General features: G+C 46.2%; 6 protein-coding genes across 11 annotated transcripts; 2 read left to right on the top strand and 4 right to left on the bottom strand.

Moving 5' to 3' along the window:
• Positions 1 to 494: 494 nt before the first annotated feature.
• Positions 495 to 15,932, bottom strand: LOC6588146 (neurexin-1). 6 transcript variants are annotated; one of them, XM_026987300.1, is made up of 13 exons: positions 13,909 to 15,932; positions 13,232 to 13,705; positions 12,857 to 13,168; positions 12,668 to 12,784; positions 12,221 to 12,605; positions 11,781 to 12,151; positions 11,566 to 11,686; positions 7,351 to 7,498; positions 6,526 to 7,283; positions 6,101 to 6,451; positions 5,774 to 6,009; positions 3,918 to 4,281; positions 495 to 2,222 (listed from the first exon to the last, which is right to left on the bottom strand). In XM_026987300.1, the coding sequence occupies exons 1-13, from the start codon at positions 14,860 to 14,862 to the stop codon at positions 1,207 to 1,209; spliced, it is 5,607 nt and encodes a 1,868-aa protein (XP_026843101.1). In that variant the 5' UTR covers positions 14,863 to 15,932; the 3' UTR covers positions 495 to 1,206. The 6 variants fall into 6 exon arrangements, with proteins under 6 accessions (XP_026843101.1, XP_026843105.1, XP_026843112.1 ...); XM_026987304.1 differs by having other exon boundaries at positions 3,918 to 4,260; XM_026987311.1 differs by having other exon boundaries at positions 3,918 to 4,260; positions 5,819 to 6,009.
• Positions 15,933 to 17,566: 1,634 nt separating this feature from the next.
• LOC6588084 (valacyclovir hydrolase) lies at positions 17,567 to 18,672 on the top strand. The gene has a single exon (XM_002013541.2). The coding sequence runs from the start codon at positions 17,717 to 17,719 to the stop codon at positions 18,539 to 18,541; it is 825 nt and encodes a 274-aa protein (XP_002013577.1). The 5' UTR covers positions 17,567 to 17,716; the 3' UTR covers positions 18,542 to 18,672.
• Positions 18,673 to 18,849: 177 nt separating this feature from the next.
• Positions 18,850 to 19,542, bottom strand: LOC113567365 (protein D3). Its single transcript, XM_026994945.1, has 2 exons — positions 19,118 to 19,542; positions 18,850 to 19,047 (listed from the first exon to the last, which is right to left on the bottom strand). The coding sequence occupies exons 1-2, from the start codon at positions 19,510 to 19,512 to the stop codon at positions 18,912 to 18,914; spliced, it is 531 nt and encodes a 176-aa protein (XP_026850746.1). The 5' UTR covers positions 19,513 to 19,542; the 3' UTR covers positions 18,850 to 18,911.
• A 128-nt stretch (positions 19,543 to 19,670) lies between these two features.
• On the bottom strand, positions 19,671 to 20,571 carry LOC6588530 (protein D3). Its single transcript, XM_002013539.2, has 2 exons — positions 19,937 to 20,571; positions 19,671 to 19,882 (listed from the first exon to the last, which is right to left on the bottom strand). The coding sequence occupies exons 1-2, from the start codon at positions 20,335 to 20,337 to the stop codon at positions 19,744 to 19,746; spliced, it is 540 nt and encodes a 179-aa protein (XP_002013575.1). The 5' UTR covers positions 20,338 to 20,571; the 3' UTR covers positions 19,671 to 19,743.
• A 672-nt stretch (positions 20,572 to 21,243) lies between these two features.
• LOC6588334 (AP-2 complex subunit mu) lies at positions 21,244 to 23,340 on the bottom strand. The gene is made up of 3 exons (XM_002013538.2): positions 23,060 to 23,340; positions 22,558 to 22,996; positions 21,244 to 22,499 (listed from the first exon to the last, which is right to left on the bottom strand). The coding sequence occupies exons 1-3, from the start codon at positions 23,234 to 23,236 to the stop codon at positions 21,802 to 21,804; spliced, it is 1,314 nt and encodes a 437-aa protein (XP_002013574.1). The 5' UTR covers positions 23,237 to 23,340; the 3' UTR covers positions 21,244 to 21,801.
• Positions 23,341 to 24,016: 676 nt separating this feature from the next.
• On the top strand, positions 24,017 to 25,383 carry LOC6587424 (26S proteasome non-ATPase regulatory subunit 6). Its single transcript, XM_002013537.2, has one exon. The coding sequence runs from the start codon at positions 24,059 to 24,061 to the stop codon at positions 25,226 to 25,228; it is 1,170 nt and encodes a 389-aa protein (XP_002013573.1). The 5' UTR covers positions 24,017 to 24,058; the 3' UTR covers positions 25,229 to 25,383.
• The last annotated feature ends 72 nt before the right edge of the window (positions 25,384 to 25,455 follow it).

Below are 25,455 nucleotides of genomic sequence, written 5' to 3'. Positions count from 1 at the left end.
CATATGGATGTACGTAGTAGTACGTCAACCAAAATCGAGTGTCTTGTCTCGTGTATTTTTTGTGTATTACGATCATTGTTAATACTATTCTTCATGTTTGCATTCTCAGCATTTTGTGAATCGATTTTGATTTCGATTCACGTTCGTTTTTAATACATACTAATCTCCATGTTTGCATTCTCAGCATTTTGTTAATCGAATTCGATTCACATTTACAATTTAACTAATTAAAGCCGTTTTCAATTCAACAAACAATCTGTAGCTTAAATTCTTGCATTCATCGTTATCATTATTGTAAACGCATTCCCCCGTCCCAACCCGATCCGATCAGGGAAGGGAGGAACACATCTACAGCACCACATTTTGTTACTTTACACGCTGCCTAGGCAAAGGAAAATAACCCATACAGAACCTCATTATTTTATGCATTTAATGTACTCTATACGTATGTATATAAATATATATATTTGTAATTAGTTTTACATATACTCGTATTATATTGAATTTCTTCTAAATTGTTTAGTGGCTTTTCTAGTAGATTTGTTGCAGTTTAATTGTTTTCTTGACACGTTTCGTAGCGTACTTTGTGGCGAAATATTTTACACAATTACTTGATTGGCTAGTGGCATAATTTATCATAACGTTGTGATATATAATATGTATATATTTATATGTAGTATATATAGTGTAGTACATATGCTTATACGCTGATGGTTGGGGCTCTGTGGCTGTAGATCTTTAGCAAGTCTTCTTGAGTTTGAAGCTATAATTTCTTAGGCATTATTTAAAGTTTACTTTGGTATTGCCGCCGATAAATTAGATGCGCTTCCAAAGTGTATATCTGCCAGCTGACATTATTAATATATCCAGCAGAAACGACCGACCCGACTCGCGCATCTTGCTACTATTATTATCCTTCCATTCTTTTGTACACTCCGGTCACACTCCACACTTCACTCAAACTTCTGACTGAGTCTGCATTTAATTAACGTTATGAGGCTGCTAAATAAATATATATATATATTTATATTTATAGTTGTATATATATAGGTATATGTGGTTGTATGCATCTATGGGTACATATGTGGGGTATTATTTTCTTAGGGGGGACTTTCACTTTCGGCTCGCTTTGCACTACTTGCATTTTATTGCTAATTTGACGATAATTCCTCGCTCCTGTTTCCGTTTCCGTTTCCTTGTTGTACCTTACACATACCACTCCTTGACGTCCTTGGAGTCGCGTTTCTTGGCCTTTGGCTGTACGAGACCGGCCATTTGGGGCCTGCCATCGCTGCCGTAGCCCAGGGATCCGCTGCCGCTGGACATCATGCCGCCACCTCCTCCTCCTCCTCCTCCGCCGCCGCCATTGCCGTTGCCGTTGTGTCCATTGTGCATTTGCTGCTGGCCATGGAGCTGCTGCTGCCCTCCGGCCGCACCCTGATGGTGCTGGCGCTGCTGGTGATAGGATCCATTGGTGCTGGTGTTGCCCAACAGCGCGGCGTTGGGGTTGTGTGATCCGTAGGCAGCCGCCTTCTCACTCTCCGTCTTGTAGCCGCGATCCCCGTTCGACTTGAGCCACAGCACCAGGAGAATGACCAGGACGACGGCTATGAGAATGCCGGCCACAATGCCGATGATCATGGCCGTGCGCTCCTCCTCGATCGAGTTGATGCGGCCGCCCTTGGCCTTGGGCCGGTAGTTGTTCACGTTCGTGTTATACGTATTGCCGCCATAGGGTCCGTACGGAGGTGGATCCTGCGGCGGCAATGGTGGCGGAAGCGGTGGCAATGGGTGGTGCTCGTCCGGCAGCTGCATGCGATCGTGATCGTTCCTGCCAGAACCACCCATGCCACCTCCGGCCACGTAGATATCGAAGGGCGTTGTTTCCCGCTCGGTGACAGTGCTCCTAATCTCCGGTGGTGGCGTGGCCTGCGTCGTGGTTGTCGTCGTGGTGGTGATGGTTGTGCTCGGGCTACTGCTCGTACTGCTGCTTGTGGCTCGTTGCGTCGAGGAGGTGGATCCCACGCTGCTGGTGGTGCTCGTCTGGCTCGGAGGACTACTGCTGCTGCCCCCGCTGCTGCTGCTGCTGCTGCTTCCGCCGCTCGATTGGGTGGTTATGTAGGTGGGCGTGCTGCCACTGCTGGAGCCGTGCAGCTGCTGCTGCTCTGTGGTCACATCGCTGCGTCCCGTGGTGGTGGCCGTAACCATCTCATTGTTGGTCTCTGCAAGTGGTTAGGCAGTCGTTTGTGAGTTAAGTGTTCGATTGTGAGAGTGTCTGGCATTTGGTTGGGTTTTCTGATTATCTGGTGCCAAAAGCTGTGTTTTGTGGGTGCATTATACGTATCTGCGTGTGCCCGCCCAGAAAATATTGGAACCCCCGGTTTGCTTTGCTTTTCATAGTTTATTCAACACAGATAGAGAGGATAGAGATTTAGATATTGAGAGATATGCGCTGGTGTATGGCTGTAAGGCTTTTAAGGATTAACTGTCTTTGCTTCTTCTTTGCTTAACTCTTGCCTGATATACATACGATACGTACTGTACTGCTGATATGTACAAATTGGAATTCGAATAACTAGAGAACTATGCAATCAAGAGGAGTCAAATAAATACATACATACATGTGTACATATGTAGATGTGGGGGAGTGGGAACAGGAACACGATACGTAATATGGAATAGGAATTGGAAGAGGAAGATTGATTTACACAAACAAACGCTCCGTTACACAGTTATCGCTACTATATACAAGACATATAGTACATTTGCTAAACCTTCGTCCTAACCTTTAACCTTTAGCGTTTCACATTTCACGTTTAACCCTTAACTTTACCGATAAGCACGAGCACGAGCACGAGCACGAACACGAACACGAACCCCTCGCAATGCTTGCGTGCGTACGCTTTGTGATCGGTGTGGTGGTTGTTGTACTGGTTGTTGTCTGGTTGTTTCTGGTTGTTGTAGTTGTTGCATTTTGTTGTTGTTTGTTGGTGGTTTAGCTCTCGTAATGCTAGAGTTAGTAATACATTTAGACAATGGTCTAGTTGGAAGCTTATAGCCTAAGTGCATTCTGTATTGGTTGTAATTTCTTGGTTGCATTTGTTTTATGGAAATTTACAGAGTATCCAAGGCGCAATCACAGTCAGAAATATGAAGACGATTTCACATTCTGAAAGAGACACATAAGGCGTACTCATTGTCAGTTCAAATTAGAAGGCAACAATCATCAACAACTGATGATGATGATGGAGAGGCGGCGATTGTTGAGATACGAGTATTATTTGATTTTAGCTGATCTGAAGATGACACGAGGGAGCGAGCGAGCGATCTGAATTGGAGTTGGGTTGGTTGGTTGGTTCTTTGATTGCTGATTGTTGGTTGTTGATTGTTGGTTGTTGGTTGTTGATTGTTGGTTGGGTTGTTGATGCATTGCGAGAGGTGCGAGGCGATATAGTTACATTTGTCTCAGAGCTGTTTTGGGCTGTTCTATGTGAGTGGGTGGTGTAAGCGTTCAAGCAGTGGCATTGCATAGTTCAAGGCGCGCACACACCTAACCTAACTTCTGCCATTGACTTTTGGGGACGACTGTACTTATTGAACGGCAACATTGAACGATAACGCAAACGATTAAAAGCAAAGCAGCGTCTCTAGCTAATCGATTATACGAGTATAGGTTAACTGGAACACAACAGAACCCACAGCGTCATGGTTATAACGTTCTCTATATACATGGATCTATATATTATATTGTACATATATCTGCATACGTATAAATCGTAAATTTGATTCAAGAGTTTGCTAGCTAATGTCTGGAATGATGTGTGAGTGTGTGTAGCTGTGTGTATCTGTGATCGATCCAAATGCCAATGACATAATGACACCACCACCACCACAGGTTAATGGCCCCGACCACTCACCTGCGCCTCTGGCCGTGCTGGTCGACGTGAACTGTTCCGTGGTCTCCCCGTAGTCCCCAGAGCCGTGCACGCAGTCCTCGTCATCGCAGGCCCGCTCCGTGCCGTTGTTGCTGCTACCGCCAGTGCCACTCCCATTACCATTATTGCCGGTGCTCGGATTGCCGCCCTGCTGGGAGGTGGTTGTCTGCTTGGTGGGTGGCACATACACGGGCGTGATGAGGTCATCGCCGCTGCCCGACTCGAAGGGCGGTGTGCACTCGTCCTCGTCGTCGCCGCGGCACCCGGACCCGGCCCCGGAGAAGATCAGATCGTCAATGGTGCCGGGATAGCCGCTGGCCGGCGTCTGTCGAGTAGAGTTCAAAGTCTAATTTTACTTCAGTGATCTGGTGGCCAGGCTGCCAAGCGGTTATTGTATGAGGACTTTGTAATTCGATTAGTTATTTGGTTAGGTGCTGTACTGAAATACGTGTATTATTTTATGTGACGTGAGGTTTGGTTAGGTATATATTATGTGTGTGTATGAAGCCACCGAAGTTCGAGAACACTATTCAAGGGAGAACCCTTTACAATTTTGAACCCAGGTCCTCACAAAATCCATTTTGGATGAGAGGCAGGTGAGGTGTGTTTTTACGAAATCTGCGTAAAAAAAATTATGTCTAAAATTACACAAAATTGGGGAGTGAAACTCAGAAATCATATAAAACACCTTTGAAGAGGTGAATCTGTCTATAGTCTGCTTTTTTAGACTTGAGTTTTTTAGAACAAAATTCTTAAATGCTGCAATGTAAAGAATATTCTCTCCCTTAGTTTACCGCTGAACTTTTATGGAAGGGGTTCACGAGGCATTAAGCCATGGTAAAACCAAACTCCCAATTTGGGTAATATTTCATTTCTTTACTCCGATGTGTCTACTAGTAAACCCTCAGTGACTTCATTGGTGTTTGCGAGTTGAAGATGAGTTAATGTTGTGATTAGTATTGGGTATACGAGTGAGTGTTCGATGTGTGAATGCTTTGAGTAGAGTCATGCAGCATTAGTGCGGACGAGTTCTAGTGCATAGTAAATTGTATATACATATTTATCAGTACAATATATTGCTGTATATTCACAATTATTCGGTTAATGTTAATTCGTAGGTGCTGTGCAGCAATTGAAACAAATCGAAAGAAACTAAAATCATAGCTGGTTAGTGGAAAATCGTATAAATATTTCATTTGATTTATCTTTTTAGTAGGTAGTGCGTGAAAAGCGTTAAAGAAATCAAGGCGCTCCCGAGGGGAAGGATAGGAAATCATAAATTCAATTCAAATGCAGCATTTACACTAGGGTTATACATTGAATTAGCTAATACTTTTTTTTTTGTTTGATTTGGTTTGGTTTTAGTCGAAACGGTTAACGTTTGTCTTGAATGTCGAACCGAATTTCCCGGATTTGATTGTGATAACGATGTCTTTGGCTCTGGCTACTTCAAAATACAGATTATGAAGTGGCATTCGAACGGGCTAACGATTATGCATTAACGATGAGTTTTAGTTAGTTTTGGCTAGAGAGTGAGTGCTTGGGGAGCTGTACAACATTCGATTCGGTTATTGCGAGCTTATTGTTGAGTTGAATAATGTTGGTGCAATCAAATCAAATCAAATCATTTCATTTCAAATCGGTTTGGGAAAAGGGGTTCCACAACTCATGAAGCGGATTATTACAATACAATTTTGGTTAGATAAAACTTTTCGTTTTTGGGTTTTTAAAGATAGACTTTTTTGAATAAACTTTGGGTTTTTGATACGATGAGAAAAATACTTGAAAAGTTGAAAGTTGAGAGGAATTCAAATAAAATTTCAAATAAATTCCCTAACCTGCTGCATTCTCTGCAGATCATTTCTATCTAATACTCCAGTTACCAATTGAACGTCTCCTCGAATGGTGATGTGTGGGTCGCGCTCTACGGCCAAATCCAAGATGCGCAATTTGTTCACCGAGAGTCCGGCAATGACTCCAGCGAACGGCCGCTCGATGCGACTGCGGCCGTTGCGACTGAACTTGCCGCCGACTTGGACATTGGACATGGTATTGAAAACGGTCGAATGGTGGCCTGAAAATCAATCAGAATCACAGGGAAATCGCATTATTATGTGACTCCTTCTTAGAAGCATTCGTGAAAAGTTGAGCAGCCATCCACTTACTCTGCGGAGTCAGTGCCTGCACATTGTAGTCGTCGAGCTGGAGGGTGGCGTTGCCGCCCTTGCGCTGGAATCGCACCACGTGGTAGGAATTATCATTGACCTTTGTTCCGATCTCGCCCAGAGGCAGATCCACGCTGCCAATGTTGTACACCATGAAGATGTTGCCCTCGACTATCTCCAGCTCCATGTAGTCCTGGGTGGTGGCACTCTCGATGCGCAGAAGCACTGCATCCGGCTTGGTGGTTATGAAGCCCATGGCCACATTATCCTCCTCGGTGTCTGCCTGGGCGTTCTCGGGGAAGGTGTACTGTACCATGCCTTTGTTGTTGCCAAACTCATATGCAATGGATTCTAGGGGAAACACAGCAGATTTGTGCATATAGTGTTCTGTGTATGTCTTATTGATACCGTGGAATGTGTATTACCATCATAGCATGTGGGTCCTGTGTACGAGGTCATGTCGCACTCGCAGGCATAGGCATTCCACTGTTGCACGCACACTCCCCGATTGGCGCAGGCGTTCTGGCTGCACTTGGTGGGTCCCTCGCAGCCGCTGACCACCAAAGAGCTCGGTACCACCGCATCGCTGGTGAGCGAGGGCGAGGCATCGCCCAGATCCAGCGAGGCCAGGCAGCCCTCGAATCCGGAACGGGAAGATATGGAGGCGGGCAGCTTTGAATACATATCCTTGAACACGCCTCCTATGTAGAGGATGCCGGCTAGCTCCAGATGCATATTATTGCCGGTCAGGGTGATGATCTCAAAGGAGTCGTCAACGGTCAGCGTGTGGGTCTTGGGTCCGGGCCGCCTGATGCTGACCTGATGCCAGCGGTTGTCGTTCATATGGATGCGGGACTTGTCCCTCATGGTCACCGGGCCATCGCCCAGGTCGAAGGTGTAGTGTATGTGGCCATTCACCAGCTCCACGGCCACGAAATCGCTGCGACGACCCCCGTTGAAGACCAGCAGCCCGTTCGGCTCCACCGTCTTGAAGCGGAAGTCAATAGAGATGCTGTTGTACGCCTTGAGCATGGCCAGGCCCACGTAAGAGTGCTTGGAGCGGAAGGTGGCCGCGTGATAGGGCTGTCCGGTTGGCGAGTTCACAAAGCGGGCTGTGAGCTTGAAGGTGGCGCTCGGAAGGGCCGACAACTCCGGTCCCAGGCTCTTCACAATGTCCAAATAGCTATGGATGGTACGAGAATAGTGTGTGAATCTTCGCAGGAGGAGGGGAGGACGTGGGAGACTCTCACCGCTGTCCGTTAAACACAAAGCCCTGCATTTGCCCGACAAAGTTCGGCATGGTCGAGGTCATCTGGATCTCCTCCTCGGCATGAAAGAGACCGCCCAGATGGATGGAACGTATCTCCATGGTGCTGTGGCGTCCCAGGATCGTTTCGGCTGCATAAAGAATATTTCCAAAAACAAGAGATGGATAAAACTCGGGGCCTCGCCAGGGGGTGTCAAGCCAGGCTCGGCTTTGCGCTAAGGTTTATTGTAGACTAGGCAGAGTACCATTAACACTGGATACATATGGTTATTGTATGGTATACGAGTATATGGGTATTATTAGGGTACTGGTAGATATGGAGTATAGTTGGTGACAAGAAGCACATACGCATATATAGTCAAAGAGTATGTAGTAGAGTATATAAATAGTATATAGAGTAGATATAGTTATGCGGTTTTTAGTAGACATTTATCTAAGTTTTGGTTCAAAATTTTTAGTTTGTTTTGTTTTTTCAAGCATTTTGTAGTCTTCACTCGACAGTGGCTGAATGTAGTTGGAATTTGAATTGAGTATTAGTTGGTTTTTTGGTTGTTATTTTTTGTTCGATTTTGTTGCAGCTTGGTACATTCTAAAGAAAGGTGCAGATTACAATACATATGTACTGGTACGGATAGTAGTTATAAGTAGTTATTGATTAAGACAAAACCAAAGGTAATTCTCGCCGCTTCAGCGCAAAACCAAATGAAAGTACGAGTACGAGTATTAGTTAAAGTAAAGTAAAGAGTTCGCTAAAGTTGGTTAGATATGCAAGTTTTGGTGCGCTTTTTGATCTGGTTTTATTGACATGGTACGAGTATACGAGAGATACGAGTATCTTTGTGTGTGAGATACATTTTCAATACGAGTACAGTGGCGGTGACATTTCATTTAATTTTCATTTGATTTTTTCATATATCATCTGTGCATTGCTTTAAATTGAACTAAAGACAAACGAAGGAAATGTTAGGCTAACCTACAGACAATCATTTTCGAAATCATATGTGGGCAGGGGGCTCGAAATAATAGTAATGATACCAAAGAAAGAGTAATTTTTGCGATTGGTTGAACGACATTGAACTAAACATCGATTGGTTTGTTTCGTTGGTTGTCAATGTGGAATGTATCTTTGAGTTTTATTCTTGTAAATGTGTGTTAATCTGTGACCTAAAGAGTGTTCTGAGTGTGTGTGTGTGTGTGAGTGTGTGTGTGTGTGTGCGGCGACTACGTCTAAGTTAATAACGGTGCATTAGCCTTAACGAGCGACCACATCGCGCATTCGACGCGTTGGCCCGCTGAATGATTGACATCTTTACATGCAAATGACTGCAGCGGCAGAGACAGAGCAATAGCAAGAGAGCAAGAGACAGCTAGAGCTACAGAGTGAAAGACAGACAGAGAGAGAGAGAGAGAGAAAGAGAGAGAGGGGGAGGGCTAGAGGTGGGTCGGAGTGAAGAGAAGTGGTAGTGAAAGTACGAGTAGCAGAACTAGGACGCTTATTACACTCGAATTTGCTGGGTGATTTGCTGGATTGATACGAGGCGATGGCGGTACGATACGATACGATACGAAATGCAATATACGGTACACGGTATACATGGGTCGTGAGCAGGTCATGCGCTTAACTATTGTTCCTTTACAGTTATTAGTTTTGGCCTGTTATTATTGCTTTTGCGGCTTATCGTTCAGAGGTGAGGTGCGGTGCTCACATGCAAACGCTTCACGTGTGTGGAGTGGACGTGGATCTGTGTGTGCCTGTGCTCTTGAGTGTCGTGTGTGTGCCTGTGCTCTGGTGTGCTAAAGAGTGAGAGTGTGAGTGTTGGCAGTGTGTCGGCCAGGAGCGGACTCTGGCAAGCAGGACATTCAGCATTGATTCCACTGATTGCCATCGCCCCCTCGCTATAACCCACCGATGCGGTATCATATCGGTACTCTTTCGGAACACACTTGCCCAACGGAAAAACTAATTTGTTACGTGGCACACGATTGGCTTGCAATTGTATTGTTGGACTGATGTTGCGGATAGTTGAGTTGAGTTGAGTTGAGTTTACTTAACACAAAGCTAATTACATATTAAGTGGTGCAAATTACGGCCCTGGGCGCTTCTAAACATTGTTTTGCCCTTTCTCGTCTCAATAAGTCCGCCCCCGACACAAGTACCACCGATATCGGTCCTGTCTCTGTCTCTGCGGTTTTTCAATCGCTTTTCTCTGGGATGGCGTGACTTTTATCGAGCGATTCGGGCAAAAAAATGTTTCCCCGCGTTCTTGCGTGTCGATTTTTTTTCTCTCGCCTAAAACATGAAACAAAAAAACAATATTGTACATTGAAATCATTTACGTTGGCTTTCTCCCGTCATTTTGCATGGTTCGCTCATGGTTTCGTTTCATTTCTTTCTTTTTTTTCTCTGTGGGGAATTTTTTTCTGTATTATTCTCTCTTCATTTTTCAAGAAGGTCGTTTAGATCACGTTTGTGATTAGAAAATTGCATTTGCATTAGCATTTGCATTTGCATTTGCATTTGCATTTGACATTGTATTGCAAACATATTTGGTGTTGGAGTTGGTTTCTCTGAGGTCTAATTTGCATAGAAGACCGTCTGAAACAAATACTTTTAACATACCGCACGTGTGTGGTTTATGGTACAGCAATTATTTAAATGAATTTTCATTGTTTAGATTACGACAATATGTCTGTAAAACTCTTGTCCATATATATTGTGGGTATATTTACATGAAATTATAATACATACAAAGTAATTTCAGGAAATTGTTCACTTGGAAAGGTTGTAAAAATCAATTATTTAGTTTCGAATTTATGAAAAAAGGAAACAGAAAATTTTTGTAATTAAAAGTTGTAACCCAATTACGAAACGACATTGTTTTGTATAAATAAAATCACGAGGGACAAAACCATTTACAAGACAATCAATATAATCTTATTTAGAACACTGAAGGCTATTTATTTATGAGAAGCGCTGAAACACGACTGCTGTTCAACGGTCCTTTGCTCTTACTATATTTATTCATCAATGGGAGTATTACATAACTTTCGAATACGAATACGAATACGAGTTGAATTGGTTGACTGTGTGGGAATTTGAATTGTAATTGGAATTGGAATTGGCAATCTTAATTGGGAAATCAAACAAAGTAAGTAAGTAAGTAAGTAAGTATCGCAAATGAAAACACAACATCGAGATGTTTGAAAGAGGTTTGAGAGAAACTTACAGAGAGCAAAACAAATGTAAATGTAAATGTGAAATTACGAATGAGTTAGTAGAATATTTTTGGGGCAGATCATCCTCTTATCTTCGGTTAGAAACTCATAATCGGTGGATAGAATGATGGATTGGATGGAGTAGTCATGTGGAGAAGGAAGGACATGAATCAAACAAACTTTCAGAGAGGCGTACAATGTGTGGAATGTGGAATGGTGTATGGTGTATGGATGTGGAACTTGGTGTCGTACGAGTATGATGTTCAAACTATGTATATTGCAGATGCTTAACGATGTTCACAGAGCGATATAGAGCGAGATAGATACAGAGATAGATAGATAGATAGATAGATAGGTTGAGAAGAGAGAGAGCTGTCTAGATCAAATCTGTATACGAGTATCATCATCAGAAGTTCGAGAAAATGTGTCATGAGAAATGAGTTTCGACGAAATGTTTTGATAGAGAAATAAACTTTGCTAAATACTTTTCCTTTTTGTTTAATTAATTTCTTTTGTCGATTTTTAACTGCATTTTCTTTTGGTGTGCTTGTATGTGTTCTGTCTGTGTGCTTGTGTGTGTGTGTGTGTGTGTAGTAGTAGTAGTTAACTGAAAAGCTCTCAAATGAAAAGTTTAAGTAGAACATAAAAGTGGATAACGCGCCGCTGACTGCACTTTCGTCGTTTTATATTGATTTTTTTCTGCTTTTGTCTGCTTTTCTTGTTCTTGATTTTCTTAAGGTTTTCTTTTCGACTGTCCTGAAGCACCTGCACACACACACCTTCCTGGAGGCTGGGGTTGAGTGGGGAACTTTGAACTTGAACCTCGATGTTGTGGTGCGTGGAGCACTCGAACTGGAAACTAATCGGATGGATATGCTTTGCTGAGGCGGAGACAGTCAGGACAGGAGAGTTGGTTTGGTTGGTAAAAAAAACGACACGGCACGACACGTAGTAGGGCAATAGATGTGCTGTTGATACATACATAACATACCCCTGACGGGGGGAGCCCCGTCGACTTGTAGCCGCAGATTCGACGCCCGGCGCGAGAACCGGATGGTGTGCCAATTATTGTCATTGAGCACGGACTGGCCAGCCAGGAGATTCTGCAAGTTATCCATGTGGTTGGTTGTGGTTATGCTCAGGGTCAGACCTGCTCTCGCCCCCATTCAAACGGGGGTCCCAGGACTCCGGACTCACCTTCTCCCTATCACTGAGCCGCACGCTGGCACGAATTCTACCCGCCACAAGGGCGATCTCCAGGCGGTCCGGGGAGTTGGACTCGGCGCTGGTTAGCAGGAGCAAGCCCGCCGGACGAGACGTCTTGAACCGTATTACCAGCTCCTCGGTCTGCGTCTTGGTCCCCTGTCCGTTGCCCAGCCAGATGGTCATGTGCTGGCTCCCATTGAAGGCCACGGTGGCCAGCTCCCGGCCGCAGGTGGGTCCGCCGAAGAGAGTGGACGAGCAGTCGCAGATGGGGCGGTTCCAGCCCTCGAGACAGGTGCCACCGTTGAGGCAGGGGTTGCCGGTGCACACATTTCCCTGCACATGGCACGACGGCTTGACGGAGGCTGATCCAAGTGGGTTATCAGTGACACTCCATCATCTGGTGGCAGGGAAATCGTGACTACTCTACTTACCCGAATCCTGAACGCGAGCAAAGGCGGCTATATCGATTGCCTTCCCACTCAGCACCAGGTCACGCAAGCAGCCCACGAATCCTTGACGCAGTGTGGCCGTCCAGATGGCCGCCGGCCAGGCCACACTATTGTAGGCCGGCCCCACTCCGCCCAGGTACATGTGCCCGTCCAGCTCGAGAATGGTTCCGTCCCCAGGCGTGCGGAAATCGTTCCAGACCCCGTCCACGCTCACCTTGGCATCGCGTCCGTTCCGGCGAAGAATCAGGTCGTGCCAGTCCCCGTCGTCCACGCGGCGACGCGAAGCTCTAATCTTGGAGGCTCCCGAGCCGAGATCCAGGTGGATGTAGATGTGTCCGTTGAGCAGCTCAATGGCAATCAACACGGGCTAGGGGTAGGAGTACGAGTCACCTCAAAATGAACTCAAATGTGCCTCAGAAAGGAGCTTACGTTCTTGGCGCGCGGCTGCTTCGAGCCAGTGGCCAGGACAATGATTCCATTGGGCTCCTTGGTGCGAAACTTGAAGCTGATGGAGCTCTGCTTACCAGTCTCCCAAGGCGGCAGCACCTGAAGCATGCAGGATGGTCCCCAGCAGGTGAGATGAAAGGTGAACTCCTAACAAAGGGTATTTCCACTTACCAAATGCGATTCACGGGTCGTAAAGGTCACAGGATCCTGGGGGTCACCACTGGGGCACTGATATTCCAGATTGCCGGCCACCTGGATCAGCTTTGAGCCGCTCTTGGCCAGATCTATCAGGTTGAGATTCAGCGTGTCCGCCGAGAACTCCACCTTGCGCAGACAGCCCACAAAGTTGTTGTGCACACGGGCTCCCAGCAGGGCTCTCGGATTGACGGCTCCCCCCACATAGACCCGCGAGGAGGACAGCATGGTAAACTTGCCAGCGATGTGCGAGTGATCCGTGTAGACATCGTCCACGACAGTAACCAGCTGGAGGACAAAGGATTCCTGTTATATAGAGGCACTCCCTGCATACACTGGTCGAATACCCACCCGACAGAAGCTGGTTATGGACGAGATCTCCTGTATGCGACGGTGTACGGTAACCTTGTGCCACTGGTGATCGTCGAAGCGCACCTTCGAGGGCTTGATGTGCATCTCCTGCTTACCGTTGGCCAGGCCCATCGTTAGGGAGACGCCGCCATCGCGCAGGGCCAGATTCAAATAGTCGGTGCCGTGTCCAGTGTAGAAGAGCAAGCCGTTCGGCTGTCGTGTGCGAAAGTAGAAGGATATGGCATCCTGGGCACTCACAATGGGCTCGGCGCCCGTCTGACCCAAGTCGTACGAGAGGAACTGTGTACCGCGGAACGTTGCTTCCGATGGCGCCTTCTCCTTCTCACAATACTGGCCATCGTACTCGAGGTTTCGACACTCGCAAATTGGGCCGGAATCAGTAGATATGCAGATGCCGCCATGCTGGCAGGGATCGTTCCTTTCGCAGGCATCCGTTGTATTGCCTCGAACACCCTGATCACATACGGATTAGAAGGACACAACAGAAATGCTGATGAAACTTCTATTCTATAACATAGACTTGCCAAACTCTTGGGATAATATAGAGATAATGACTAGAAAATGGTATTATTCCCCAATAAGAAATGGGTCATCTCACACCAAATGGAGTACATCTTATATCTTAAAGATACTAATCTTTTCATTCATAAACTCACCCTCAGAGGCCTCTCGCGGGCAGGCAACTCGCCGTGATCACAGGGCACATCGCCGCACTTGATGTCACGCGGCTGTTTGATCTCTTGGCGTCTGGTGGAGCCTCCAGGCTGATCGGCATAGACCAGGTTGCGGATGGCGCCGCGGAATCGCGGCTCGAAGATTACGCTGGGCAGTGCCAGCAATGCCAGCTTGCTGCTGTACCAGTTGGGCATACCACCCACATAGACGTCCGAGTTGCTGGCAAACTTTCCGAACTGGAACTCCTTGCCTTTGGTGGAGCGCTGCTGCGAGACACCGTCGACAATCAGCGAGGTCTGGTCGTCGTTGCGCAGTACCTGGACCTTGTGCCAATGGCCATCGTGGAGTTCGCGGCCAACGGTGATGATCTGGGCCCCCCCGCCAAGGTTGTAGCGCAGGCGGAGCGCTCCCTCGACAAGTTTCAGTTCGAAGAAGTCATAGGTGCCGCCATCATCGGTATATAGGACCAGTCCATTCGGCTGCTCCGTCTTGAACTCCAGCTCGAGGGTGCCGTTCAGGCCGGTGTACCACTTCCTGAAGGTGTAAAACGAGCTCTGCGAGCCGTCCAGCTGGAAGCCAGCGCTGATGGTCACAAAGCTGGCCGCTAGGCTCACCAGCAAGGCGGTGACAATCAGCACTCGGTAGGAGCGTCGGTACTCAACGACCAGCGGGGCACAGTGGGGCGGCAGGCTGCGCTCTGGGAGGGGGTCTCTTCGGCGGCGCCGAGCCTTGTTGAACATCAAGTCAGCGCTAGGGGAGGAGGAGCTGGTTGCGGCTGGGGCTGCGAGCCGCGGACTGTGCAGCATCTCAGCAGCTTGATGCTGGGTCTTATCCTTATCCATGGTGTGGTCGTTCTCCATGTGCCTGGCTGTCATTGGAGCAAGTGCATATTGGAGATGGGGTTGGGGCTGATATGTTGCACTTGGCGCCTTCATTCACACGCACACGCACACTAGTGCACACGTTGATATACGCACGTTGCGCGCGTAAAACGTAAAATGTCGCCTTGTGCTCCGTTGCGTATACGTATTCCAGTCCTTGAGCGGGAGCTTTTCGCGTGTCCTTGTATTGGTGTCGTGTCCTGTGCTGTCGTGTCCACAATATTACTACACTCTGGAATTTTATCCGCGCTTCCAAATTTCATTGAGAGAGCGCGAGAGAGTGAAAGCTCGGCCGAGCGAGGTTGGCTGCGGCTGTTATTGCCCTGTTAGTGTCACTGTTACACTCTGACCACTGTTCTGCCACTGTTAGCACGGGGATTACTTGTTAATTTCGCCTGATTTCGTGATGCTTATTGCAGAACTCTTTGAGTTTTTGGCATTTTGTACACTTGATTTGCATAATGTTTGGCAAATTGATTCCTAACGCGCACATTTCGCCGCCGTTGGCCGTTTTGTATCGTGTCTTAGAACCGTTAGCAGCAGCAGCCAGATGTCGATGGCTGACCGCGAATGGGGCTGATGGGGGTGGTTGTGGCTGCGGCTGTGGGGTTGGTGTTGGGGCCGAAAGCTCGCCGGATACCCCTGCCCTCCGATACTGCTAGAGCGCCCACGAGCGTATCAACGTACATGTACATACTAAAAATCGGAAAAATTTTCACTGCATGTCGAGTTTTAGGCGAAAATTTTTCTGTGCTACCACAGCGAGCCTCTTTTTACTGACCCCAACTGACGACCAGCTCTCGATAAAACTCAGGCACAGCAATTAATTATTTATAAGTATTGATTGGAACTATTGATTTGATTTGTAGGGAACGGATTTTCAAGTCACTCTGATTTTATCTTAAACAATTTTGAGGTGGTGTTTATTCATTAAACGCACTTTTGTCACCAGTTTATTCCTTTTTCTATTTATGTAACTTCCTTTTATATTCTCGATTTGCTGGATACGCGATTCCCTTCGAATTTTCTGCAGATTTTTTGGCTCAACTGTGGGGTACAACAATTTTGTGTGTCGAAATTTGTTCCGCAGCGCCTTCCGCTGCTCTTGGTTTTAATATCGATCCGCACTGCATCCACGACAAGACTGAACTGCAATTTCAAACTTAATTTCTTCGCACTGTTTCCAATGGATAACGAAAGCTTCGCTAGCTTATTCACAAAAAGCCTTGGGTTCGGTCTAGACGACTCACTTTTGGCGGTTCATCGCACCTCAAAATGTGAAGTTATATCCCCATTTAGTCACATTTTTGCATAAAACTGGTAAAATTTCCTAATTCTGTTTGGTTTGTATATTAATTTAACTATTTGACTGCTCTACTCCATTTACCCCCAAAAAGTATGCTAAGAAAAGGACTTCATGGCTGGAGTGTAGCGCATGGGAATGCCAAAAATTAAAAGCTCGCTTACTTCGCACGAGGCATGCATATGCGTACTACTAACACACAAATATCCACAGTCACACAGATACACACATACGGCCCACTCACACATGCGTAATACGCAGGTTCATAACCTGCACCACTAGAAGCGTATTAGAAGGGATACCCGACGCTGCATGTGTTGGTTCATATGCATTGTACATACAAATATGTATGTATGTTCATGTGTGGCCACCCACACACGAAGACGACCCGTGTAAATGCCTTGACATTTACTACGCAACTTCGACAACTCGGTGTCAAATTCGATTTGCATTTTCCATGGAAATTGTAGCGGGTCCTGTCTCGACCTCTGTCTGTGTGGGCGGCAGTAATGGGTGCCCTCCCAAGAGTGTGCAAATGCAAGGCCAGAGCTACGATAAATCCACGTCACTCAAGAGTATTAACTGGGGGACGAGAGTACCATCACGCACTTAACATTACACTAGGAACGCGCTTCCATGCATTTAGTTTTTAATAATTTTGCCAAACACGCTCCAGAACGACGAACGAGGAGGAGAGCTGCGAATGCCAACACGTGCTGTCCATTGTCCTTCGCTGCTGTGACGTTCGAAACGAAACGAAACGGACTTCGGCAGAATGGGAAAAGCTGAACAGGGGAAAGCTTTTGAGTTGCGCGCCAATATAGAGTTGCCATGCTCGTTGCAGTCCCAGCTGTTTCCAGCGATCAATCGATCGCTATCGTCAGCTATCGGACATTGTACATTACTTCCACCTGGAGAGCAAAAATAAATTAGAAATTTCATAAAAATCCATAGAAATGCAATTGTTTGGAACAAGCCAGTCGGGTAGAGAATTGATTGAGAATTGGGATAAAACTATCTGGGCATTTCCAAATGTTCTATATAGCTGGGAATATTCGACGGAAGAAAGAATAACCAGGAATTAGTTGGCATAACCGGTTGACAACAATGATTACCGGCAACAAAAGTTTTCACACCCTAGGGAAAAGGATATGATAGGATGGAGATAATGTTTGTCCTCCCAGGCTCCGTAGGTATCAGGATCGAGATAAAGGATCAAGGACTAAAAACTAGCCAGTTAAGTAGAAAATTTATTTATTATGTGGGCATGGCTAAATATTCTATATAGCTGGGAATATTTGACGGAAAAATCGAGGAATATGTAAAATATAACTTGAATTCGTCAGTATATTTACGGTATATTTGTTAAATGAGACGGTATGTTTCGGTATATTCCAGCTGGCTCTTATCACAGCTGGCTCTTATCACAAATCAATACAAAAAATCAACAATCAAATACAACGACCCATTGCTCTGCTCTCCACCAGCTAAGGATTTGCACAAGACAAGTAAATCAAATCTCAATAAAGTGGAGTGCACTCCAAACAAACGAAACGACTAGTTTGTTGCCATACTGGAGAGTCACGTCCGCTCCAATCTTACATAATGTTGAACCGCCTGGGCCGTCTGGCACCGCGCCTCTCTCGTACCGTCCACACGGAGCGCAAAGTGAAAGTTAATGGCATTGATTTGCATATCGTGGAGTGCGGCAGCGGTCCCCGGAGTCTGCTGCTAATGCCCGGTGCCCTGGGATCGGCCTGGACAGACTTCAAGCCTCAAATCGATCAGCTGCCAAAGCTTTTACCGGAGCACACGATCATCGCCTGGGATCCACCCGGCTACGGTAAATCAGTGCCTCCCCTGCGCAAGTTTGGATTGGAATTCTTCCGGGAGGATGCCCAAGCAGCCGTGGACTTGATGAGAGCCCTGGACAGACCGAAGTTCTCTATTCTCGGGTGGAGTGATGGCGGTATCACAGCGCTGATTGTGGCCGGTCGTCATGCAGAGGCCGTCGATAAACTTGCCATTTGGGGCGCTGGCGCCTACCTGAATGAGGAGGAAGTAAAGTCTCTTCGTAACATCCGGGATGTGGCCAAGTGGTCACCCCGCATGCGGGAGCCCATGGAGAAGGTGTATGGAGTGGAGCGCTTCGCTCAACTGTGGGCCGAGTGGGTGGATGCTGCCTGTTCCTTTTACGACCAAAGAGAGGGCGACTTTTGTCGGTCCGAAGTGGAGCAGGTGAAGGCTCCCACATTCATACTGCACGGCAAGAAGGATCCCATGATTGCGGCCGAGCATGTGCCGTGGTTAAAGGAGCGACTGCCTCAGGCGCAATATCATGAGTTTCCCGAGGGCAAGCACAATATCCACCTGCGCTACGCGGAGGAATTTAACAAACTTGTGGCTGAGTTCTTTAACAAAAAGTCTTGAGATTACCAAAAGTGACATGCAAATTGAAATCGAATTTTTTTCTGTCATGACTAATGGGGAAAGGCCTAAGTAATTGATAATTATTTTGTATCTATTAACTAATAAACATGGTACCATAAAAGGGAAGACAATTATCCAGTTTTTGTGCTTGAATAGCACCAGACCCAGATGATGTTTGCTGTCTCGTACGAATCTCTGCCCAGCCTGAAAGCTCATTGGAGCGGCTCTCTGTTTTCTGTCCATAAAACTGATAACGTTGATTGATTTGGACTCCCTCCCGCAGCCAAAAATAAGGTAATATATTGGAATTTACATTAAATACGGTACAATATTTATTATTTCACAGAAAGCTGGACAGTTTAGGCTTAGATTACTTGACCTGGGCAATGAGGGTTTGCACGTAGTCATCGTACTTGGCCTGGAAGAAGTTACCGGCAACGGGAGCACCAAAGTTGTACTTGGTGATGTAGTCACGGACCTTAACACTGACGCGACCTTCGCGGGTCCTGTATGGATCAAGAAAACGAGAAGACAATCAAATAAAGGTGCCAGGGAGGAACAGAAAACAGTACTCACGTCTTGTTGATGAATTTGTCAGATGCGATCTTCTCGTTCTGCTTGAACACCAAGAACACGTAGCGGTGCAGGCCAGATCCCTCGCGGGGACCAGCGCCAATGTACTCAGCAATAACCTGGCCCTGGGAGACCTTGTTGCCGGGAATGTTGATCACGGCCCAGTGCAAGACTTCGCGGAACTTGGGATCCTCGCGGCTTGGTGCATCGGGATCGACCAGAAGCAGGGTGTACAGAGAGCCCTCATCGGCGTCATAGACAACGGTGGGCTCATCCTTCACCTGTGTGGGAGCCAGCTCCTTGCCCAACTCCACCTGAGCCCCGGAGGGGTAGGTGATGGTGGCCTTGGCCTTGGGCTTAACGTCGATGATGTCTGGAATAATGCCGGCGGTGTCCATGTTAGCTGATGTGTTCGGTCTTGCGGTAAGACAGTGACTCTGGCCCACATCCCTAGGTGTGCGCCTTTTATCGCCACGATACCAAGAACCTCTAATCAGTGGCGTGCACTTTACGCCTAATTCCCACCCATAGATAGCTTCACGTAGCGATAGCCATATAAGCGATTGGGTAGACTTTATTCAGCCGGTGCAGGTAAAACACCACTTGGCATGAGATTGGAAAAACAACACCTAACCGGTGAACAGTTTATTGCGAATGGGCACATAGTCATCGTACTGTGCTTGGAAATAGTTGGCCGCAATGGGACTTCCCAATCGGTGCTTGGATGCAAAGTCCCTGGCGCTAAAGTTCAGGCGTCCCTTGCGAATGCTGAAAAAACGAGGAAGATTTAAACTTATTTCCTGTTGATCTACGATCACTTACGTTTTTGGTATGGTCGCTGTCTGCTCAATCTTTTCGCGCTGACGGTAGAGAAGGAACACGTATCGATGTAGTCCAGTGTTTAGCGGCGGACCCGCGCCTATATACTCAGCAAGAGCGTAACCCCGGCATGGGTCGTCTCCCGGAATATTGACCATGGCCCAGTGCAAAATCTCACGGAATTCAGGATCCGCCCGACTTGGAGCATCTGGATCCACCATGAGTAGGGTGAGCAGCGTATCGCGCTCCTGCCCCTCATCGCTTTCCCAGGTCACTTTCGGCTCATCCTTCACCTGTGTGGGGGTCAGCGCGTTGCCCTGCTCTACGAAGAGATTTCCCCCGTACATAACTTGCAGCCTGCCCTTGGGCACGCTATCCACAACATCAGGAACTATGTCTTCCATGAGAGTTACGTGTCCGTGTTACCCCTTAACGAAATCACGAAATGACGCTACCTGTTTTGGATCTTATCGCTGATAAGCCGTCGGCTGGGCGATAAGTAAAAAAGCTTCCCTAGAGCTATCGCTGGGGAGGAGAGCCGGAAGCCGTTGACTAATTTAAAAATTTCCAGTCAAATTAATTAATATCTAGATGTTAAAATTGTCAAGGTTCCTCCTCGGGAATGGATGGCAACAGCTGGAGCTAATAGTTTAACCAAAATGAACTTTGCTCGTTGAAAATTTCAATAGGTTTTGATTGGGGCGAACTGATTGGCCAGTCCTAAAAAGCTGATTTGATTTCATGACAATGTAAAATTATGCAAGGGCCTGACAAAGATAGCAAAGCTTTCCAATCTAATGTTTCTTTTTTCGGCATTTTTTAGTGACTTTTTGTCACGAACAAGATGTGTCAGGAACCACTTTAAATAAAGCTTGTGGCTTGACTAAAATGAGTCATTATTTAAAACACATTTGTAAAGATATGTATGGCAAGCTCTGCTCTTTGTATTCACATAGTCTTTCAATAAATGGAACCATCTAGAGTTTAATCGTGGCTACTATGTATGAAAAGTTATAGTCGTACATTCCACATTTGTGCCGGTTATACATATGTACATCTGATACTATTCTCTACATATATCTATATAAATATGTATTCGCGTATAATTAGCATGTTCCCCTAAAAAGAATACCACAATACTTTTGTTTTAATTGTATTAGAGTATTGCTATCATATGTACTGTGGACAATCTATCCCCCGGGTAATTGAATGGTATTGTGGGAGAGAATATCTAACAAATATTAATTGGAGCTACCAGCTGTTACCAACATCTATCCAAAGATGCTGAAATTTGTTATATATATCATGCTATTTATTAAACAATTCGAATATTATTAACACTTGAATATCAATATCAATATTTATAGCGCTGACAGAGAGAATTGGCCTACTAAATACATTTAGTTGCATCGTTCGCCTTTGTTCTTTGCACATTGAAAAAGTATACATATATAATATCTGTATATATAATACGGTTAATACAAATAATAATCAATAGTTGTGAAAACGTGAGCGTGAGATTTGAGAAGCGCTCCGCCGCGCATATAAAACAACATAGTTTTTACAATTAAATAGTAATGGTAAATAATAGTAGGTAATGGTATGTGTATAGGGAACACAGAACGCCTCGCCCGCATAGCCAGCGCGCCTGCGGAGCGGAGGCTGTAGCAGCGGTATACGATTTACGATATATGGTGGTGGGGGGCCCACTACTTGGATGCCCGCCGTCTTGCTGGAACTAATTTTGGAATACATTAACTGCTTGTTCAATTTGATTGAGGAAATACCAATGAGGGCCGATTATACGCTTTCCTTTCTTTTCATTTAAATTCAACTGTGATACTCTTGCTCCAGGATTGGTTGATTGTCTAACATCTGGTCTCGTAGAGGCCGCTGCGTCCGATGTAGCGCACCCATTTGACCACGTCGTGGTCGGAGTAGTTCAGCTTTGGCTCAAACACTTTCAGATAGCGGACCTTGAAGCCGGATGGAGCGAAGGGAACCTCGAAGTTCATGGAAATTGGTGGTCGGGTCCATTTTTTCTTGGTGTCCGTTTCGAGCAGTTCTATTTCGGCCGAGAGTTGCGTCTCCTTCATGCCCGCCATGCGCTTGATCTTCCACACGATGGCGTTCTCGGAGGCCTTGTACTTGGCCTTGCCCTTGAGGCAGATTAATTGCACACCCGAGGTGTTCAGAGGCGTGGGTATTTTCACCTCAATCTTCTGGCCCAGCAGAGAGGGCTTGAAGTTCGACTTGAGCACCACCTTCACTTCCATCTTGGTGCGTCCCACCTCGCGCACCAGCGGAATAACACGGAATGGTAACGAAATGTCTTTGGTGGTGCGGTAGCGCATCAGCTCGAATTCACCGTCCGGCGGGATAAAACTGATCGAGTGTTCCGTCTCGAACTTGCTCAACTTGACGCACTGATGGAATTGGCAATCGTCAATTACGACCACTGGCTTGCCGGAACGCGAAGTTTCCGCCTCGGAGTTGCCAGAGAGCCCTCGCCCCTTCGACTCCATTACGATCTTGTCGTTGATGCCAAACTTGCACTCGGGCATGCCTAAAGTGAAGCATTACAACGATAATGAGACCTCCATTACTAGTTAGCAAATCCTTACCTGACAAATAAGACTTCATCACTACCTTGCCGGCCACATGAGCCGACAGAACCTGGCCCTGGGGGCTCATTAGCAGATTGACATACTCGAGCACATCCAGGAATAGTTCGTTGCGCCGATATTTGATGCCCTCGCGCCGCCAGCCAATCTGTCCGGTGACCTGGGAGGTGATCTGCATCTGCTCCTCCTTAGTGGCCGACTTGATTCCCTGCTGCGTAATGAATGTCTTGAGAGTACCGGAATCCGTATTCTGGGGATAGCCAAAGTCCAGAATCTCGTCCAGCAGTTCGTAGATGAGCACAAAGTTGTTCTTGATGTTCTCCTCGGAGATCTTGCCGAAATACGATTGCATCACCTCGATGATCTTCAGCAAGAACTCAAACACCATAGCAGCGTTGACATTTTGTTTGGTGACCGCCGCCAGCCAAATGTTGGCACGCTGAAAGATTAAAGTGGATGCTTAATACTGATAGTGCATCCGGTGGACGTGGCAAGTGCATACCTTGATGTGGAAGAAGCTCGTCCTCGCAATGTTGGTCACCGGCGATCGCACCTGCTGGCGGGCATGGATGACGTTGACCCGAAAGGCGTCCACTGCGTTGCGTCCGATGTCATCGCGATAAACTCGCGAGATTAGAACCTCGCCCTTGTGGTTGTACACAAACAAACCACCAATCATTTTGTGCGCTGTTGTCTGCTGGGAAGCCTGGCCAGAGAACCTGTATGCTAAGTTTGCCCCAAAGGATTTCCGAGAAAATTCAGGAAAATTTTTATCAGAAAATCAATTTCACTCCCCTTTTCAGATCAGTGTGACCGCGGATTTATCGTTAAAATATGCCGTCAAACCCTCAGAAATATAGCGTAAATATACTGACGAATTTAAGTTATATTTTAAATATTCCTGGTTTTTGATATTCCGTCGAATATTATTAACTATATAGAACATTTAGCCATGCCCAGACAATTTTATACGATTGATGAATCAATTCCATACTTGATTGGCAAGTTTTTAGCCCTTACTTTTATTGTATTTTAACCAAAACAGGGTTTAAACAAATAAAGTTCAAGAACGACATGAAACGTAAGTGTGTATGTCACATATACAAGACCCATCTTGCAATCTCCCAGTTTGAGGAATATCAGAATTTAGCAATTGATGACTCCCTTATGTTTTTTTTTTGACATTTTTCGCCAAAATCTTTTGTTGACAATTTCTAAATTGTTAGTGGTTTTATATAGCTATTAATATAATTCAAATATAAAAAGAGGAATTTGTATAATAGAACTTGTCTCCGTCAGTATATTTACGGTATATTTTGAAAATGTTACCGTATATTTTCGTATATTTCTGAGGGTCAAACGATATATTTGATCAATAAATCCTCGGTCACACTGTACATGACTCTGCGGCTTTGACAAAAAAAAACAAAAATTTAATTTTCGTGCGAGAAATTTAACTTTTTTTTGTGTTAAACGAAACGAAAAGTAACAAATAAACAAAATGCCTGCTGAAAACCTCGAAGAGCAGGGTTTGGAGAAGAACCCAAACCTGGAGCTGGCCCAGACAAAGTTTTTGCTCACTTTGGCCGAGCACAAACAAGATGTGAGCCTAAAGGCAAAACTCTTGGACGCCATACGGGCCGATAATATGGCACCATGGTACGAACATATCTGCACTGAACTCGGCTGGACTGTGGACAAGGATCTGTTGACGCGCATGAAGGAGAACAACCGCGTGGAGATCGAACAACTGGATGCGTCCATCGAAGATGCCGATAAGAATCTGGGCGAAATGGAGGTGCGCGAGGCTAACCTGAAAAAGTCGGAGTATTTGTGCCGCATTGGCGACAAAGCCGCTGCTGAGACAGCCTTCCGCAAGACATACGAGAAGACCGTCTCGTTGGGCCATCGCCTGGACATTGTGTTCCACCTCATCCGTTTGGGTCTGTTCTATTTGGATCACGACTTAATAACACGTAACATCGACAAGGCAAAATACCTGATTGAGGAGGGCGGCGACTGGGATCGCCGCAATCGTCTGAAGGTGTACCAGGGAGTATATTCCGTTGCAGTGCGCGACTTCAAAGCGGCGGCAACGTTCTTCCTGGACACCGTGAGCACCTTCACCTCGTACGAGCTTATGGACTACCCCACATTTGTGCGCTACACAGTGTATGTGTCCATGATAGCCCTGCCGCGCAACGAGCTACGCGACAAAGTCATCAAGGGCTCGGAGATTCAGGAGGTTTTGCACGGGTTGCCCGATGTCAAACAGTTCCTCTTCTCCCTTTACAACTGTCAGTATGAGAATTTCTACGTACATTTAGCTGTGGTCGAGAAGCAGCTGCGTTCCGACTACCTCATCCACCCTCACTACCGCTACTACGTGCGAGAGATGCGTATCCTTGGGTACACCCAACTACTGGAGTCTTATCGCTCCCTCACGCTTCAGTACATGGCCGAGTCTTTTGGGGTCACTGTGGATTACATCGACCAGGAGCTGGCACGCTTCATCGCCGCTGGTAGGCTGCATGCCAAGGTGGATCGCGTCGGCGGCATTGTGGAGACGAATCGCCCGGACAACAAGAATTGGCAGTACCAGGCCACCATCAAGCAGGGTGATCTGCTGCTCAATCGCATTCAGAAGCTGAGTCGCGTGATAAATATATAATTTAGATGTAGAGAAGCCGATGTTTATAAAAAAAGTTTATTAAAATTCAACATTTATTACAGTGTAAAACTAACGTAACGTACAATAAAAACGATAAAAATTCATGTATGCGCGTTGCTGGAAATTCACTAATAAATTGTACGTTTACATATGTATTTAATTACCTAAATTCTTTGGAATTGGTTTGGTTATGTTGTCTTTTAGTGTATTTGAGTATTATTGCAATC

The sequence above is a fragment of the Drosophila persimilis genome, unplaced genomic scaffold, assembly GCF_003286085.1.
Source record: "Drosophila persimilis strain 14011-0111.01,24,50 unplaced genomic scaffold, DperRS2 tig00000000-arrow-pilon, whole genome shotgun sequence".
Classification (NCBI taxonomy): domain Eukaryota; kingdom Metazoa; phylum Arthropoda; class Insecta; order Diptera; family Drosophilidae; genus Drosophila; species Drosophila persimilis.
This window is presented reverse-complemented; position numbering and strand designations above follow the sequence as displayed.